The sequence below is a fragment of the Rana temporaria genome, chromosome 13 (genome assembly GCF_905171775.1).
Source record: "Rana temporaria chromosome 13, aRanTem1.1, whole genome shotgun sequence".
NCBI classification, from domain to species: Eukaryota; Metazoa; Chordata; class Amphibia; order Anura; family Ranidae; genus Rana; species Rana temporaria.
The window spans coordinates 54,465,101-54,485,468 of NC_053501.1; the positions used below are offsets into that span (position 1 = coordinate 54,465,101).

Consider the following 20,368-nt stretch of genomic DNA (forward strand, 5'->3'; position numbering starts at 1 on the left):
AGTGTGACAGATTTGCAAGGCCAGCTAAAGATTTATTACTGAAGACGTCCCTCTAAACAGACTCATAATTAAAAAGGAACTTCACCCTTTTATCGTTTTTCTTTCCCAAGTCCCCAAATCCAGCATTGTGCTGCAGTACCACCCATTTCACCTCTGCTCACCTGGTCCTGTGCTGTCGTCTTCCTCTCTTACATCATACTTCTCTTCTGGGTCACAGGAGTGCACATATTTTTGAACTCCTGTGACCAAGATTCAGGTTTAACCTGATGCCAGTTTACAGTACGTCGATTCAGACTCTGCAGGGATCCCAACAATAATGTCGGGATTCATCCACATGCATAACTGGAATCTGGCTCAGCCCCTCGGCGCCGCTAAAGCCCTGTACACACGATCGGATATCTGATGGAATCTAATCCGATGGATTTTTCATCAGATATCCGATGAAGCTGACTTTCATCAGTCTTGCCTACACACCATCAGTCAAAAATCCGACCGTGTCCAACGCGGTGGCGTAAAATACTACGACATGCTGAGAAAAATTAAGTTCAATGCTTCCGAGCATGCGTCGACTTGATTCTGAGCATGCGTGGATTTTTGACCGATGGACTTCCACACAGACCATCGTTTTTTTCTATCAGTTTTTTATCCATAGGAAAATTTTAAAACATGTTCTATTTTTTTTCACCGATGGAAAACAAACCGATGGGGCTCACACACAATCGGTTTGTCCGATGAAAACGGTCCATCGGTCCATTTTCATCAGACAAACCGATCGTGTGTACAGGGCTTAAGAGTTTCAGCCTGCCGGCCCTGTACCTTCCACAGCCTGACATTCCAGTGAGCGCTGGAGGGGCAAAGCAGAGAGCTTCTCAATGAGGAACTGAGCAATCAGGAATTATGTGATCACTAGGTTCTCAGTCTTAGAGCTGGCGTGGAGAACTGTAGCATAAGACAGATGCTGCATCCACATAGGCAGATATGTAAGTGTGTTTTTTGGTAATCCTGCACTTATCCTTTAAATATACCTCTGATACTTTAAAAGCTCCTGTACTCTCAGAAGTCAATACAGTGGCAGAGGTACATTTTTTTGTGCTCAGGAATAGCAGCGCCCGGCACAGATATCTGCATATCTGCGTGTCCTGTAGTGTTTGCAGTTATATTTATGAATGAAGAAAAGCAGTGTAGTCACTTTCCAAGGACCAATTTACACAAATGCCTTATTTATAATTTGAATGTTATACATATTATAGTATATAAATCAAGATAAAGTGCTAGTGCACCAAAAAAAAACAATACAATCAACATGACTTAGATAAGTATGCTTAGCATCTGTGGGGCAGATCCACAAAGATCTGCCCCGGCGCATCGTATCCGAGATACGCTACGCCGCTGTACCTTACCTGGCTTTAAATAGAATCCTGGAAGAATTTGGGCCGTAAGTTACGGCGGCGTAGTGTATCTCTGGCGGCGGAATTCAAATCGGCGATTAGGGGGCGTGTTTCATTTAAATGAAGCGCGTCCCCGCACCGAATGAACTGCGCATGCGCCGTCCCTAAATTTCCCGCCGTGCATTGCGCTAAATGACGTCGCAAGGACGTAATTTTTTTTAACTTAGACGTGAATTCCATCCATCCCGATTCACGGACGACTTACGCAAAAAAAAAAATTCAAAATAAACGCGGGAACGACGGCCATACTTAACATGGCAAGTCTAACTATACGCCGCAAAATACCAGCTTTAACTATACGCCGGAAAAAGCCGACTAGAGACGACGTAAGAGAATGCGACGGCCGCGCGTACGTTCGTGGATCGTCGGAAATAGCTAATTTGCATACCCGACGCGGAAAACGATGCAAACTCCACCCAGCGGACGCCGAAGTATTGCATCTACGATCCGAAGGCATACGAAGCCGTACGCCTGTCGGATCTAACCCAGATGCCGTCGTATCTTGGTTTGGGGATTCAAACTAAAGATACGATGCGGGTAATTTGAAAGTACGCCGGCGTATCAGTAGATACGCCGGCGTACTCGCTCTGTGGATCTGCCCCAATGTGTGCAAATACTGTATAGAAATTCATAAGCACCCAAGTAAAGTCCATTAAGGAGACAAAAGTAGTGCAAAAACAGTCCATCAATGAATGCTCAGTGCAGACAGTCCATCAATAAATGTATGTGTCGCCCAAATCCAGTAACCCTGTGTGACTATACACCACTCCACACCCAGGTGCACAACTCACTCACAAGTTGCTTACCAACAGGTTAGACCTCAAAGACGGAGGTCTGGCTGCACAGTTTTGGGAGAAATCCCCACTGGGATGAATAGATGGCACATCAGGACTCAGGGACGGAGCATTCAAATTAACCAGAGTAGTCCACAGATGAAGCTGAACAAGGTATAGAGGCAAATGAGGTACTCATAGTGTAGTAGTATAAAATCCCACCATTTATTAAAAATGAAAAACTACTTGCATAAGACAGGTAAAAAATAGCATGTAAAACAGATATGCATGATCAGCACACCGGAGGGTGTGATTACGTCACTGTTGTAGCTCCACCCAATGTGTTTCGCCCAATAGGATGTCATCCGGGGGTAAAGGAGTATCTTGATAGTGCAACAGGATTGTATTTATATTTGTTAATTATATGAGTGTGGGTATATAGGGCCAGATTCACAAAGGAGATACGACGGAGTATCTCAGATACTCCGTCGTATCTCTCAGAGTATCAATGCGACTGATTCACAGAATCAGTTACACATAGATATCCCTAAGATCCGACAGGTGTAATGGACTTACACTGTCGGATCTTAGGATGCAATACCGCAGCCGCCGCTGGGGGGAGTTTGCGTCGTAAACCAGCGTCGGTATGCAAATTAGGAGTTACGGCGATCCACGAAGATTTTTCCCGTCGTTACGTCGTCGCAAGTGTTAGATTTCCGTCGCAAAGATAGGGCACCTTAAATATGGTGGAAAAGTACTCCACCATGTTAAAGTATGCCCGTCTTTCCCGCGTCGCTTTTGAATATTTTTTGAATTTTTTCTTTTTCCCGGCGTAAGTCATTAGATCACGTCGCGATTCACAAAACGTCGGCGCGTCGTAATTACGCGCAAAGCACATCGGGAAATTTGCGACGGGAGCATGCGCAGTACGTCCGGCGCGGGAGCACGCCTAATTTAAATGGTACCCCCCCATTTGAATTGAGCCGCCTTGCGCCGGACGTGTTTACGATACACCGCCGCAAATTTCCAGGTAAGTGCTTTGTGGATCGGGCACTAAATTGGAAAACTTGCGGCGGTGTAACGTAAACGGGTTACGTTACACTGCGCCCAAGCTACGTGAATCTGGCCCACTGTGAGTGCAGAGATCACTATTTGGTTATTTATTTCAGGCACGACCACTTCTGCATATAAACCAATGAGCTTGCAGGTTTTATTACCAAAGCTTAATTGAACAAGCTGGGGTTAGAATCTCATTGGTTTCTATGCAGAAGTGAGCCTGATTTTGCACTTTCCAGCTTTAGTAAATAAATCTCATTGTGTACTTAAAAGTGGGGTATGCCTGTATACACAGTGTGAATAACTTTTAAGCCCTATAAACAATGTAATCCCATAATGCACTGAAAACCTTAAAAAAAAAAAACGGAGAATAAATCACACAGATCAGGCGCAATAAAACACCTTATTGAACCAAACATAGATATTGCATTCATACTTTCCCAAAGATAGGGGTGCTCTATACACAACCATGTGAAGGGAATTCATTTTCTTCTTCATGGTTGTGTACAAAGCCCCCTAACTTTGGTAGAATGTGAGTTCAATATTTACCTTTAATAAAATGTGTTTTTATTGTGCCAGATCTGTTCACTTTCCTTTCTCTGTTTTTTTTTTTTTTTAAGTTTTGTATGCTGTCTCAAAAAGCTGCAAATTGATTTGGGACCGATGGAGGACTTTATGGTCAATAAGTAATGGACTTTGATGAGAAGGGCCATGCTTAGCGTGGGTTGATACGTTTTCTTCTAATCCCATAATGGTCCTTTCTGTCAGCTGTTTCTTGATTTGTTTTGAAATATGTAGAATTGAAGAAATAAAAGTCTACACATAAATGAGTTGGCTCTGAACTTATATCTATATCTATGTGGTTTTATGAAGTATATTTGGGGTTATTCATTGTCTACTTTGCTTTAACACAGAAATATAGACCTGTTCTCACAAGCCCTGCATGATGTCTGGGGGTCTCATTATCAAAATATCTGAGAATACCCTTCAATACTGTCTGTTTTTTTCAGTAAAACAAAAGCAAAGTGATTTATTGGTATAATAACAGCGACCGTTCTGGATCTTTATTACAATCTATGCTAACTTTACATAGGATATTTTTAAATGCCATTTTAACAAATTACTGTTATTTCTGTAGCAACCAAGCATTTTCTATAAGTTCCTTCAGCTTTTTTCACACTTTTATACAATATGTCATTTTTGCTAACACTAGAACAGGGATGTCAAACTCCATTTCATTGTGGGCCGCATCAGCATTATGATTTCCCTCAAAAGGGCCGGTTGTATCTGTAAGATTAGATGTCCAGCGCATCCCCTCCCCATACATTAGATGTCAAGAGCCATCCCACGATCAGAAGTTGAGTCCCCCACTCTCCCCTACATCACAGTGCACCCCCCTTTCCTTATGCTGCTGCTGGGAAGAAGCTGGATGCATTACTTGAAAGCAAAACGTAAGGGTCAGGAGGACCAGAGGAGGGCTGGAGCTCTCCTGCAGCTGCAGGAGTGGTGTGAAGGCCACATGAAATAGCCTGGAGGGCCGGATTCGGCCCGCGGGCCTTGCGTTTGACACCTGTGCACTAGAAGGATATACCACTTTTTCTCTGTGTTGTCAGATACACACTTGTATACATGCTCACCAGCTAAGACCAGGGTCGGCCCTACCATGGGACCCGATGGTACCATTGTACCAGGCAGCACTTTCAGGGGGGCAGCAAATTTCCTGCCTGCACGCCATCCCATTCCACCAGCTCCACTCTCCACTCCATTGTGGGGCTAATTGCCGCCCGACCGCTCCTCCCGTTACGCTCTCCGCTCCACTGTGGGGTTAATTGCATGAATAGAGCCATAACAGGTCCTTTTTATACTAGTAAATACATGTATAGAGCCATGATAGGTCCACTTTAGTTATCATGATATAAAATAATGAATGTGGTGGGCGTAATTTTTTTTGGGGGGTGGCAGCATTTCATTCTTGGTACCAGGCAGCACAATGTCTTGGGCCGGCACTGGCTAAGACTGTATTTATGTGATTAATGAGGCATAAAACATACACTGTTATTTTCCCAATATGGGTTTTGCTATGTCATGGAATGTTCTATAATAATATTTAGTGGCTGTTCTTAATGTTGAGAGATATTTTTTGCAAATAAAAACTCATTGTTAGATCTATTTTAGGGCAAAATTCTAAAATCACCATCTGTTAAGGAATCGAGCGTTATAAATTAGGTCTACCTTCTGTGAAAGAAACTTAAATTAACTTTAGGTCTTATAACATTATAAAACTTGGATGCAACCAAATACTTTTTGTGTGTCAGTGTTAAATTCACAGGGCTAACTGTTATCTCCTTTATTTGATACAGCGTTTTAATTCGAAGCCCTCCAAATCTAATTCAAGAGATTATTTTAGTGGATGACTACAGTGCGGACCGTAAGTACTCCTCTGCTCTTTCCCTACTTGAACTCATCACCCATAATGATGCGTGAGGGAGATGAGCTAAGTCTTCCATGTGATTAGAGGGTGTTATTTTGCACAACAGATGGCATCTATTTATGGTTTTTCACTTATCATGTAGCTTTGAGAGTTTAAATCCCGTGTACTCTCTTCATTTCACATTAGTTAAGACGTTGATCATTATATTACCTATTATCTGTAGGCTTCCAGATTTGTGTTTTCTTGTTTCAGCATTAGTTGCAGGTTCTTACTGGCAAGCTGCCATCTTTCGAAGCCATCAGATAAAGCAGTGGACATACTGACTGCGACACCGTGGCTTTGGCACAGATGCTAGGTCTTTTCAGGTGCTACATGGATGTATTATGCATGAACATTATATTTTGTTAAAAATCTTTTGTTTATTAGATTAATCATGCTTTTAAAAATGTTAATTAAAAGGAAAAAATAACAAGTTTGTTATGGGAGTACACTCAGGTCTTAGTACCCCTATAGATCTTGGTGTGCAACTGGGGTATATCGATGTACTAAGGCCCTTATAGCCCCACTAAGGAAACTTATTATTTTTTCCATTAAAAAAAATATACTAATTGTCTGATTATTCTAATAAAACAAACAATTATATAGTGGGGTAGATTCAGAAAGATGCGCGCATCTTTCTGCGGGCGCAACGTATCTCTGATACGTTACGCCGCTGTAACTTTGGGCGCAAGTTCTGTATTCAGAAAGAACTTGCGCCCTTAGTTACGGCGGCGTAACGTATGTGTGGCGGCGTAAGCCCGCCTAATTCAAATGGGGATGTTGGGGGCGTGTTTTATTTAAATTTTACTTGACCCCGCGTTTTTCACGTTTTGAACGGCGCATGCGCAATCCGTGAAATATCCCAGTGTGCATTGCTCCAAATTACGACGCAAGGACGTATTGGATTTGACGTGAACGTAAATGACGTACAGCCGTATTTGCGAACGACTTACGCAAACGACGTAAAAATTTCAAAACTCGGCGCGGGAACGACGGCCATACTTAACATTAGCTACGCCTCATATAGCAGGGGTAACTATACGCCGAAAAAAGCCTGACGTAAAAAAATGCGCCGGCCGGACGTACGTTTCTGAATCGGCGTATCTAGCTCATTTGCATATTCCTCGCGTAAATCTATGGAAGCGCCACCTAGCGGCCAGCGTAAATATGCAGCCTAAGATACGACGGTGTAAAACACTTACGCCGGTCGGATCTTTGGGAAATCTATGCGTAACTGATTCTATGAATCAGGCGCATAGATACGACCGGCCGGACTAAGAGATACGACGGCGTATCTGGAGATACGCCGTCGTATCTTGTATCTGAATCTACCCCATTGTTTATGTGTAGTGCTTTCATGTAGCACCTGAAAAGATCCAGTATGCCCCCATATATTAGAAGTACTAAATATTTGTAATGCGGTACACCAACATGGGTAGCCAGGCAAAATCTAGAATTTTGTACAGATGCCCAGAAAGTCAAGGTGGTACAAACCACAGGAGGGGTGGTGAGGACTATTCAGAACAAAGGAGAACCTTTCTCTCTGATGCTGATTGCTAAGGCCGCGTACACACAGTCGATCCAAACCGATGAGAAAGGTCCGACGGACCGTTTTCATCGGTTCACCGCTGAAGTGGCCTGATGATTTGATGTGTGTACACACCATCAGTTCAAAAACTGATCGGGTCAGAACGCGGTGACGTCAAACACACGACGTGCTGAAAAAAACGAAGTTCAATGCTTCCAAGCATGCGTCGACTTGATTCTGAGCATGCACAGGTTTAGAACCGATGCTTTTGTGTACTAACCATCGGTCTGGACCTACCGTGTTTCCCCGAAAATAAGCCCGGGTCTTATATTAATTATGCCAACAAAAGACACAGTAGGGCTTATTTTTGGGGTAGGTCTTACCATGTAATGTGCTGTCTTTTCTCCCCCTCTCTCTCCCTGCCTGTCAGGAATCCCCAGTGTGAACTGAGTTAAAATGTAGTATATAATGTACAATGAGTGCGTTTCTGTAATATAATTGTGCCAAATACATTTGTTATAGCGCCACTCTGCACTTCTGTGACCCTTCGGAGCTCTCTTCCCCACAATTATATTACAGAAACACACACATTGTACATTATAAACTACTGTAATAGAGTGTATTATAGGATTTTATAAGCATTATTAACTAGGGCTTATTTTTGGGGTAGGGCTTATATTGCAGCCCTCCTGGAAAATAACGCTAGGTCTTATTTTCAGGGTAGGTCTTATTTTTGGGGAAACAGGGTATCGGGCAGCGGTCCATCGGTTCGATTTTAAAGCAAGTTCTAAAAATTTGGACCGAAGGACAACGGACCGATGGGCCGTACACACGGTCGGTTTGGACCGATGAAACTGGACTTCAGGCCGTTTTCATCGGTTTGGACCGACCGTGTGTACACGGCCTAAGTAGTCATTGGTTAAAACCCCTGTCAGTTTTTGTCCCATTGAGGGGATTTTTCCTTACCTTTTTGTTTTGAGGGCACAAAAAAGTTAAGACATTTTTCCAAATTAAAAGGAAAATCGCCTCTTATGCCCTTTACACACGATCGGAATTTCCGATGAAAAAGGTCAGACGGATTTTTTTCATCGGATATTCCGACCGTGTGTGGGCCCCATCTCACTTTTTTCATCGGAGTTTAGAAATAGAACATGTTTTATTTTTTTCCGATGGAAAAAATTCCTATCGGAAATTCTTATCGCCTGTGTGGAACTCTGACAGAGAAAAAACCCACGCATGCTGAGAATCAAGTCGACGCATGCTCAGAAGCATTGAACTTAATTTTTCTCGGCTTGTCGTAGTATTTTACATCACCACGTTTTGGACGGTTGGAATTTGGTCTGACAGTGTGTATGCAAGACAACTTGAATGGAATTCCGACGGAAAATTCCATCAGATTTTATCCCATTGGAAATTTTGATTGTGTGTACAGGGCATTAGTTGTGTCCAGATATCCTATTAGAAAATTTCTCATCCTGTTCCAACCACCTATTTTCACCAACACAAATAAAAGGGTACATTATCATAGTGGGGACAAAGACAGCTATACAATTCTGACAAAAGGTACCAACTGAACTGTAGTAGAAGAGTTGGGCAGCCCTTCAACGTCTGGCAGTTTTTTCTTTTTAAAGTTTATGTCCCCTCACTTCTTTTCCCAGTGAAACCCTGCACAGGAGAATGTGATAATGTCACTATGACAGGGGCTGAAGGGGAAACTCCCCATTTGTCAGTTGACACAGAAACTGGTTTCTTCCCTCCCCTCCTGTTCCAAGGATTATGGTTACTAGGACAAATAGGACCTGATAGGGGATGTAACCCTTCCCCTTTCTAAAATGTTTTGCTGTTTAAAGGATCAGTCCCCCTAAAATTGATATTTCTAGGTCAGCACGCCTGCAACTGTAGTTATGAAGGGGTCCCAGTTTTCCTACTTGGGTTTATCAAAAGTGCAGCAGAAAAGTCCCTGTTATAGCAGTTGAATTATAGGGTTGGTCAGAAAAGCAAAGTCCCCAGGCGATATACAAAGCCAATAAGTGACTCCACCAACAAGCTGCATTTTCAACTGAAGTGCCACTTAGGCATCGGAATTTCCGACAAAGAAAACCGTTGATTTTTTTCCGACGGAATGCTGCATACACACGGTCACACAAATGTTGTTGGAAATTCTGAACGTCAAGAACACGGTGACGTAAAACACTACGACGATCTACGACAAGTTCAATGATTGCGAGTAAGAGTAGAATTTTTGCGAGACGATCGGAATTTTCGACAAGAACTTTTCCCATCGGAAAATTTCAGAACCAGCTCTCAAATTTTTGCTGTCGGAAATTCGGACAGAAAATGTCTACACACGCTCAAAAGCTCACATCAAATTTTTCGTGTCGGAAATTCCGATCGTGTATACGCGGCATAACACTTTAACAAGTGTGACATGTGATTGGATTCATTAGAGCTTGTAATGTAGCACAAAGTAGCTCTGATGGTTATGACAGTGCCAGTGAAAGTGCAGCTGGGAGAAATGGGGTATTGAATGACAAAAAGCATACAGAAAACAGATGAGTGAATTTGCAATCACAATATTCTGTAGACACCCAGGGCCAGATCCACGTAGATCGGCGTAATTTTAAGCAGGCGTAGCGTATCGTAGTTACGATACGCTGCCGCTACTTTGAGAGGCAAGTGCTGTATTCACAAAGCACTTGCGTCTAAAGTTACGGCGGCGTAGCGTAAATGTGTCGGCGTAAGGGCGCGGAATTCAAATGACAAAGATGTGGGCGTGATTTATGTTAATTCAACTTGACCCCACGTAAATTACGTTTTTTTTGAACGGCGCATGTGCCGTCCATGGGGGTATCCCAGTACGCATGCTCGAAATCACGTCGCAAATAGTCAATGCTTTCGACGTGAACGTAATCGTATCTTGTTTTGTGGATACAAAACAAAGATACGACGGGGCATCCTAGAAGTTACGCGGCGTATCAATAGATACGCCGACGTAACTTCTTTGTGGATCTGACCCCCAGTGAATTCTTGGTGTAGAGTGACTGGAAGCTCTATGGCCATGGAACACAAGATGGGGACCACTGATAACCATTAAAAGGGAACTCCACTCTGTGTTCAGCACATGAATATCTAGCAAGATATGTAGATGTATGCCAGTGTATTCCGTAATCTTTTTTTTGAACCAGTCTGCTTAGAACTGTTCTAATAAAATAAATAATATGCAGACATCTCTCTGACATAAGGTATTTACAAATGACAAGGACTGATGTATTACTTACATAGAGAAAAAAAAACACTTCTCAGTGTAAAAAGAGATCTGCATTTCGTCCTGATGATGGGCTGAACAGATTGCAGAGGTGGTTCGTAGTAAAATAATTTCACGATCTCACGTTTCTGTTTTATACAGATGTCATGCGGATGTTAGTAGCTCAAATATTGTGCACAGTCTCGCACACTGATTATAATTAAGACATTTGACCAGTCACATTCTGTATTCCCTACAATCTCGCGTTGGGCCCTCTTGAGGTGCATTTTTAAGACCCTGCCCAAGCCAGAACCAAATTTGGGCCAAATGAGGCCCTGAGCAAAGCAGTGGTGCTACCTCAGCCCTTCCATTGCCTAAATTAAAATCCAGATATGAATTATATTGCATAGTTACATTTGTCCACCTTGGACTTTAATAAGAATGCATATGTCATACCTCTGGGATCCCTGTGGAAGCTGGAAAGCACTGTAGTAGTCTCCAGTACTACAGTGATGACCACTCTTTTCCAGGCCTCATCACTTCACCACTCCACCTCTCCAAATTGTCCAATCAGAGAATGCCTTGCATTCATTGAGAAAAATGCAAGGTATTCTTTGAATGGCACCAGTGCGAAGCGGTGAAACCCCCTGAGCAGGGCAGGGCAGCCACTTTGCACGGGAACTGGAAGACAGTGGTGATCACTGTAGTAGTAGAGAGTATTGCACTGATTTCTACCTTCCACAGCAGTCCCACAGGTATAATAAAAGCATACTTACATTGGTCCAAGCTGGCCCAATTTAATTATGCAATACAAACCCTATCTGGTAATAAATAGAGAAACAGAAAAATTGTGCATACAAAAATAGACTGAAATCTAGTTTTAAATCACCTTGTCAATAAATACAGTATAGGACACAATACGATCTTAGATTATCTCAAACCAGACTTTTTACATTTTGGTCATTCTTTAATTTAAAAGAAAACATTTAAACAATGCAAATTAAATCTGAAAAGGTAAATTAAGCCTTTTAGAAATGTTGTGACTAAAGTTGAGTGTAGTAGTGAAAGAGTTAAGAACATGATAGCTTAAAGGAAAACCTCTTTAATGCCTCCTACACTTGACTCCCTAAGCCCATGTTTTTTTTTGTTGCTTAAAGCCCAATTGAACCTTCATTCTCCTGTGTAGCCAGGCTGCATACACATTATTAAATATGGGTCTATTTCAGGGGTCTCCAAACTGCAGCCTGGGGCCCAGTGGTAGCCCTTTGCTAGTCTTTATCTGGCCCTTCAGACACTATTTCTCACAATGATAAGAGGCACTATTCCTCCCACTCACACCTACTGTGGGGCACTATTTCTCCCACGGATACCAAAGATGGGGCACTACCCCTCCTCCTGCTGATTACCAACCCTGTGTTTATTCTCACTAATGTTGGGCGCAGGACATTTTCTACCCCCACTGGTTCTGTAGAACAGTAAACTGCCCCTTTGTTTGAAAAGTTTATTTTACACTAACTGCAGCTGCAAGGGTTTAAAACCCCTGTGCTGCCAGTGCACAGAAGGGTAGGACTGTGCCTCTCTCATACAAAGCAGCCAGCCAAATCTCAAATGGTCCAACATCCTCCCCAGCCTGAACACTGATCTAACTAGCAGAGCTCTCGCTTCTTGAACAGCCCTTTTGATTAAAACAGTGTTTGGTAGGATATGGCAGACTGCTGGGACGCTGCTTTTTGTGAGAGAGCTGCAGTCCAGTTAACTGTCCTATGTGTTGACAGCACAGGGTATTTATTTTTACTTTTGCAGCAGCACTTAGCAGTGTAAAAAAAAGGTAAAAGTTTTCCATATGGTTTTGCTGTTAATGCAGTCTGACAGCATTACAGTAATAAGGATTCAATTGGACTTCAATGGTCAAACACTGACCCAAACCCATAAGGGCGCCACCCCCTTTAGGACCCATGGGTCATCCTATTCCACGGGGGGGATGAAGGTATAAGGAGTTACAGGAAAACGCTTGTACCGCATCTACTCAATGCCGCTAAGAGACTTATTCCAAGGAAGTGGCAGGAGGTGGAGTGCCCCTTAATCTGGGAGTGGATAGATGCGGTTGAAGAAACGTACAAAATGGAAGAACTAAAAGAGGCTATAGAGGGTAACAACATCCTACAAATCACGAAATGGGATAAATGGAGGACTTTTAAGAAATCGTGGAGTTACGTAGAAAAATTAAGGGTAGACACTTAAAAAGATATACCAGAAGAAAACTGGAGAGAACTAGAGATATAGGAGATTGTTTTAGGTGTGATAGGAGGGGAGGGATGGTCTAGGGGGGGGGGATAATTGAAATCACAATTATTTTGCGCCTCTTAAGCATGAGGAATGATATTAAATAAATAATTAAAATAATATATACTTATAAAAAAAAAAAAAAAAGAAAATTTTCACACAAAAGAAGCGACACTTATGATGCAAAACCAATATAGAGATGCAATGGGCTGGTACGCAGAACATGAGCATATAACGTACACTCTATGAGGTTGAGTCTGAAGTGGAAAAAAAAAAAAAAAGAAAAAAAAAAAAAAAGGACCAATGGATAGATTCAAACATTGCATGAATCTATCCATGGCCACCGGTGCCACCCCCTTCTCAAGCGCAGGCCCCTTTTTGGGTGCCCGGCTCCTGAATTACAGCGACAGGGGGTGTTTTTTAAGCACCTGATTAGAGCCATAGGCTCTAATAGACTTAAAAAAAGGAGACCTGCGAGCATGAACTCGCAGTTCACCCAGGTGTATTAGAACAGCAAATGAATATTCACTTTCCTAACACTGAACCGCCTCTCCGCCAATCAGGTGCTTGGGTTTGTTACCCGTCACCTGATAGGCATCCAATCACAGCGCCTGTCGTTTCAGCCAATCAGGCACAGTGGCAGCATTTGATGGGCACAGTGGCTGCAATTAATGTGCACAGTGGCTGCAATTGATGGGCACAGTGACTGCAATTGATGGGCACAGTGGCTGCACTTTATGAGCACAGTGGCGACGTTTGATGGCACGGTGGCTGCGCTTGATGGCACGGTGGCTGCAATTGATGGGCACAGTGGCTGTGTTTCATGGGTACGGGGAGGCTGCAATTGATGTTTTTTTTTTCAGAATTTTGAAGTTTGTTTGTGCCCCCCCCAAAAAAATTTGAGCACCAGCTGCCACTGCCCAAACCTGGTCATACACAGTCCAACTACCAGAGACGGGAGCTGATTAGCAAGTGCAGCAGTGCTTCATTCAGTAAAGCTGGATACACACTATACAAATTTCTGTAAATGTTTTCCTTTAGGCCCCATACACACGAGAGGATTTATCCGCAGATACGGTCCAGCGGACCGTATCCGCGGATAAATCCTCTCGAGGATTTCAGAAGAAATCCTCTGGCGATGACGTGTCGCGCCGTCGCCGCTATTATGACGCGGCGACGGCGCGACGCTGTCATATAAGGAATTCCACGCATGCGTCAAATCATTACGACGCGTGCAGGGAATCCCTTTGGACGGATGGATCCGGTAAGTCTGTACAGACGAGCGGATCCATCCGTTGGAATGGATTCCAGCAGATGGATTTGTTGTGCATGTCAGCAAATATCCGATCTGCTGGAATCCATCCCAGAGGAGATTTCTCAGCGGAAACAGATCCGCTGGCGTGTACACACCATAGGATCTATCCGCAGAAACCCATTTGCTGGGATTTATCTGCGGATGGATTCTATCGTGTGTATGGGGCCTTAGATTTACCAAAACCATATAATATGAGGTCAAACCTTAAGAGTTTCAATTTGTATGCAATCACATGGTTTGGGTAAATCTAAAGGAAATCAGACAACAAAAGTTGTATAGTGTGTATGGGGTCTAATGCCGCGTACACGCGATCGGACATTCCGACATCAAAAGCGTGTTTTCTTTTCCGACGAATTGTTCGCTGAAACTTGTCTTGCATACACACGGTCACACAAATGTTGTCGAAAATTCTGAACATCAAGAACGCAGTCACGTACAACACTACGACGAGCCAAGAAAAATTAAGTTCAATGATTCCGAGTATGTGTCAAATTGATTTCGAGCATGCAAAGGATTTTTGTGCGTCGGAATTGGCTACACACGATCTAAATTTCCGACAAGAACTTTTGTTGAAAAATTGAGATCCAGTTCTCAAACATTTGTTGTCGGAAATTCCGACAGCAAATGTTCGATAGAGCATACACACAGTCAGATTTTCCGACAACAAGCTTGCATCGACTATTTGTTGTCGGAAATTCCGACCATGTGTATGTGGCATTAGACTGACATTTGGCTTTCTTGGTCTTTAGGACTAGGAAAATTAAGAATTAGGAAGTGTTGCAAAAATCCAACAGCATTGGTAAACAGGTATTTGAACATTTCTAAAGTACAACAAATGGGGTAAATTAAAGATAAAAGCTATGTTCTTACAAGGAAATTAAATATTAAGTGCATTTTACTGTGCTGCGTGCCTAAATAATGAAGAAACAAAGTGGAAATGAGATTTCAGGCTGTCATGCAGAAAGTTTTATAAAAGCTTTGAGAAAGATGCAGAATATGGTTTCTAACACCTATGATCATCATTTATTGACACTGTTTATATAGAACTCACACTCAATACAATTTATTTACATCAGTCACCCCCACAAACACACGTACACTAGAGTCACTTTGGTCAAATGCCAATTTAATACAATACATGGAGAAAACTAACTCAAGCACAGGGATAACATATTAAGTCAATGCAAACAGAAACCCTGATGGAAATTAAAGCCAGGACAAAGCTGCAGAACACCAAGCTGTCCGGTGATCGAAATTATTTTAGTACATGGCTACTAGGGATGAGCCAAACACCCCCCCGGTTTGGTTCGCAGCAGAACATGCTAACAGGCAAAAAATGTGTTTGAACGTGCGAACACTGTAAGGCCCCATACACACGAGAGGATTTATCCGCAGATACGGTCCAGCGGACCGTTTCCACGGATAAATCCTCTCAAAGATTTCCGCTGATTTCGATGGGATGGAGTGTACACACCATCGCATTGAAATCCGCGCGGAAATCCTCTGCCGATGACGTGTCGCGCCGTCGCCGCGATTATGACGCGGCGACGGGCGCGACGCTGTCATATAAGGAATTCCACGCATGCGTCAAATCATTACGACGCGTGCGGGGAATCCCTTTGGACGAATGGATCCGGTAAGTCTGTACAGACGAGCGGATCCATCCGTTGGAATGGATTCCAGCAGATGGATATGTTGTGCAGCACAGCAAATATCCGATCTGCTGGAATCCATCCCAGAGGAGATTTCTCCGCGGAAACAGATCCGCTGGCGTGTACACACCATAGGATCTATCCGCAGAAACCCATTTGCTGGGATTTATCTGCGGATGGATTCTATCGTGTGTACGGGGCCTTAAAGTGGGACATGAACATGAAAAATCAAAAGTGCTAATTTTAGACGCTAATATGCAAGTTATTGTCATAAAAAGTGTTTGGGGACCTGGGCCCTGCCCCAGGGGACATGTATTTTTTTCGGGAGCAGTGATTTTAATAATGCTTAACGGGAAATAATAAAAGTGAAATATTTCTTAAAATTTTGTACCTGGGTGGTGTCTATAGTATGCCTGTAAAGTAGTGCATGTTTCCTGTTTATAACAGTCCCTGCACAAAATGACATTTCTAAAGTAAAACAAGTCATTTAAAACTACTCACGGCTATAATGAATTGTCGGGTCCCAGCAATTCAGATAAAAGTCATTGAAAAAAATTGAATCAAAAATAAATAAAAATGCGTGGGGGTCCCCCCAAATTCCATTACCAGGTCCTTCAGGTCTGTTATGGATATTAAGGGGAACCCTGTGGCAAATAAAAAAAAATGGGGAGGATTCCCCTATGTTGATAGGGACAAGGGCCTCATCCCCACAACCCTTGCTCGGTGGTTGTGGTGGTCTGCAGGCGGGGGGCTTATCGGAATCTGGAAGCCCCCTTTAACAAAGGGGATCTCCAGATCCTGCCCCCCCATGTGAATTGGTAATGGGTACATTGTACCCCTACCCAAAAAAGTGAGGAAAAAGGAAAAATAAATCCAGCGCCGCAATCCTTCTACGAGTCCGACCCAATGCTGCGGACGATACCGCCTCCATATGAGGCTCCCAGCCAAATGACGCGCAAGCCATCTGACAGCTCTTTTATAATCAAGGGCGGGGCCACCCGTAACATGGACGGGTGACCCCGCTCCCTCTGACGCAACGGGGGCAGTGAATTGGTTGGAACTGGGATTACCTGCTATACCTACCAGTGAGGTCTTATTGTACACGTTTACACGCCGAACACACGCCGTATAAGGCAATTTGAGTTGGTGAGTTTTGCATCTGACAGGAGAGAATTCACTGACACCGGGTGTGGTGGAAGATTGGAAGCTATTATCATTATTTTTTCACAAACCTACTTGATGTGATATATGGACTTACATTTAATTTATATTTAAACACATTTATATATATTTTTGGGAATTTGTGCACATATTCACTTTTGTCACATGGTGATGTTTATGGACATTAGCATTATTTTTGAATACCTGTGAAAACGGATATTTCATCTTACATTGTTTACAGCGCTGCTTATATTTTATTACACTAATTTTAGTGTTTTAAAATATGTTTTTCACAGTATATACACTCATAACCTGAATCCACTATAATTCATCACACTGATGCCAAAGATAACAGTGCCACCTATTGACAAAAGGGAGAAATCACAGTTAACCCCAGGCTTAGGAGAAACCCATTTGATCAATAGACTACAAATTAGCCAGGCTAGCTACCACCTAGCACAGATACATTTACTAGCAGCCCTGTTTAGGACAAGGGTTCTACACCTATTTTCCATCCAAGTTATTACCCCTAAAAAACAAGCTCAAAGACTGTTCCTTTTGTCTGGAAAAAAGTGAAAAATGCTTGTTGCCTGCCTGTGCAGGAGTGGGGAACCCAGTCATCTGCAACCCCTGCGGGGGTAGTGCTACACAATGTTATCATTCTCGTGTAAACTACTAATCTACCCCCAAACCCAATCCCCTCCTGTAATGAAAATAAACACAGGACGACTTGTGTGGCAATCATGACTGCCTCCATAGATACAGTAGATTGAGTTAGCAAAGCCACACAGAGACAGGAAGTATGTAATTTGTAGGAATACAAAGCAATAAAAAACGAATGCACCCACCACATCCAAAGACTGGTAAGCGGCAATATATATTCAACTTTTGTTTAGATACACCTTATGAATATAAAGAGCAGACAGAAACTCCTATTTGCTGACATGAATGTGTTGGTAAAACTCACAATATTCAAAGCTAAGTTTGTTTTACTTGAGATATTGCAATTCACATTTTATTAAAGTATAGCATTTGTTTTATCAATATAAATAAATGCAAATAGCTCACTCCATATTAATCACAGCTGAGCTTCAGATAACTTCCCCATACCTGTGAGTTCAATTTATTATTATTTTTTTCAATATGCTGAATTTTGTTTTAGGCTTATTGGCTTAAAATACATAATTTACAATTCTAAGCACTATAATGAAAACAAAGTAATGAATTGCTGTTGTAAAGAACAGATCTTGGCAAGCTTTTGAGTTTGCACATGTCATTCCTTCCAGTATATCTAAATGTTGTAAAAACTACCATCTTTCACCAGCAGTGGTGGACATAGGCTTGGTTCAGATCTATGCATGTCAGGAACATGTGCAAAATTGTGCCCTTTCCCGGCATGCACAGAAATGCACTGCTCTTTAGCAGAAGCGTGGGCTGCCATGCAATTTTACAAAGAATCAAAGACTTCTTTCCCTGCATTTTGCAGGTAGGACAGCTCATTGAAAAGAAATGTAGCACCCTCTAGTGTGTGCTATAAGTAGTGAAGGTTTTGTTAGAGTAGGTCGATTTTAGTTTAGCTCAGGGCTAAGCCTGAACTATGGAACCTGGGTCAGGGTTCAGCGAAGTTCAGGGCTGGGTAACTCATCCTGACAGCTCCCCTGGTGCCTCCTCCTGTTTTTGGGACATTGGAGAATGTTCTAGAGCTAGTGGGTGGAGGTTAGGAGGAGCTGCATTGAATATTTATGAGGCCTTGACCAATCCCCAGCTGTGGGCTGGCAGGGGGCAGAGATTACTTCATAAATAGTCATGCCATCAGGGCCGTTGGGTGAAAGATACAGTGCTGAGGAGATTGTCGGTGGCCCTCAGGGGTGCCCCCTGGTCTGGGGAGGTCCTGCATTGGGCCAGGGCTTGGGGGCTGAAAGGATTCTACAATAACACATGGAGGAAGCTCTTCCTGGAAGCATGGAAGCAAGAGAGGACAGAGTTAGTAGACCAGCACTGTTGGGGACTAAAAATGGGAAGACTACCACATGTAGCCAGTCTCCCTGAGGACAGCGGTGTGCTTAAGTTTTCATCCTTCCCTGGGAGATCTCTTGAGAGTCAGCCGGGTGTGCTGTGAAGAGTCAATCTGGAGGACTGCTTTGGAAAGTTAGCCCGGAAGGCTAGTGAAAGGGGTCTGCTACAGAAATGAATGGGCTGCCTCACATGCTGATCTGAAGGGCCCCTGTGCAAGAACACAATCTGGGCCCCCTATTTAACTATTGCCCCGGGTACAAACTTATTTACTCTGTGAAGACAGATACATAACTAAATAGACACACATTTAAAAATATCCTTCTGAACTTTTTTCATAGTCTAACATGCTACACCTAACACGTTTGTAACCAAAACATCCCACACCCCGCTTGAGTGCTTTCGGCATATACCGATTCATCCCAGTCTGAATATAGATATCAGATATTCCAAACCGCTGACAACTGCAAACAAGACAATACTCGTTTGCTGAACATGGACTGTTTATTAGAACCAGAATACAAGTCTTATATACAGTTGAGGAGGAGGAAGTTCCTACCTCCTGCTCATATTACTCTAACAATACACCTGTAACCAAAAACATAAATTAACATGAGCTAATTAACTAATCCCTTAAAGCAGCCAATGTGACTCCCTAAATACAATACACATTATCATACATATCAACACAGAACTCCTTCATACAATTGCAGGGTCAATTAGCACAAACAACAATGGGTAAAAGAGTCTTAGAAGTTATACTAGACTCATTTACATTATAACAGACAACAGACAGACAGGTGGCTGGAGTTGATGTAATTAGCATCTAATAGTATGTGTCCCAACATTATGAATCAGTCACTATTTCTAATATGGCATATACAGGGTTGCCAGACTCTGTGTGTCCTGGGGGATATGCACCTGAATCCAAAGTAAAGCCTCATACACACGATCGGACATCAAACAAACTTTCCCTTGGATTTTTGTCTGAAGGGAGTTGTCCGGTCACACCCATAGCATACACACGCTCTGACTTTTTCGGCAACAAACACAAACGTAGTGACGTTTCAACGTACTGACGAGAGTTTAAAAGAGGAAGTTCAATTCTCCGGCATCACCCTTTGGGCTTCTTCTGCTAATCGAGAGTTAGTAGAGGTTTCGTCTGTGTGCATTCGCAATTTTCAGTTTTGTGCAATTTTGTTCATTTCTGAACGTCCGTTCGTCAAGCAGACATGTTGCGCAATGGGGTTGTGCTAACTTGACCCACAAAAAAATATAGAAATATGTTTGATTCATATAACCAAAATACACTAATCCAAAGTAAAGACATTTGTTTTTACTCCGTCAGTATCACCAGCAAAGCAGCTTTTAGTATTATCACATTATAAAGAAGAAGAGAATGTGCGCTGCTTTTCTTGATTTCAG

The 20,368-nt window shown here is 42.7% G+C and overlaps 1 protein-coding gene across 1 annotated transcript in view; it reads left to right on the forward strand.

The window, feature by feature from the left end:
• Positions 1 to 20,368, forward strand: part of GALNT16 (polypeptide N-acetylgalactosaminyltransferase 16) — a 212,056-nt gene that overhangs the window by 115,571 nt on the left and 76,117 nt on the right. The window contains exon 4 of the mRNA XM_040333412.1: positions 5,638 to 5,705. Within this exon, the coding sequence (XP_040189346.1) occupies positions 5,638 to 5,705 (68 nt within the window). The remainder of the gene's footprint in view (positions 1 to 5,637; positions 5,706 to 20,368) is intronic.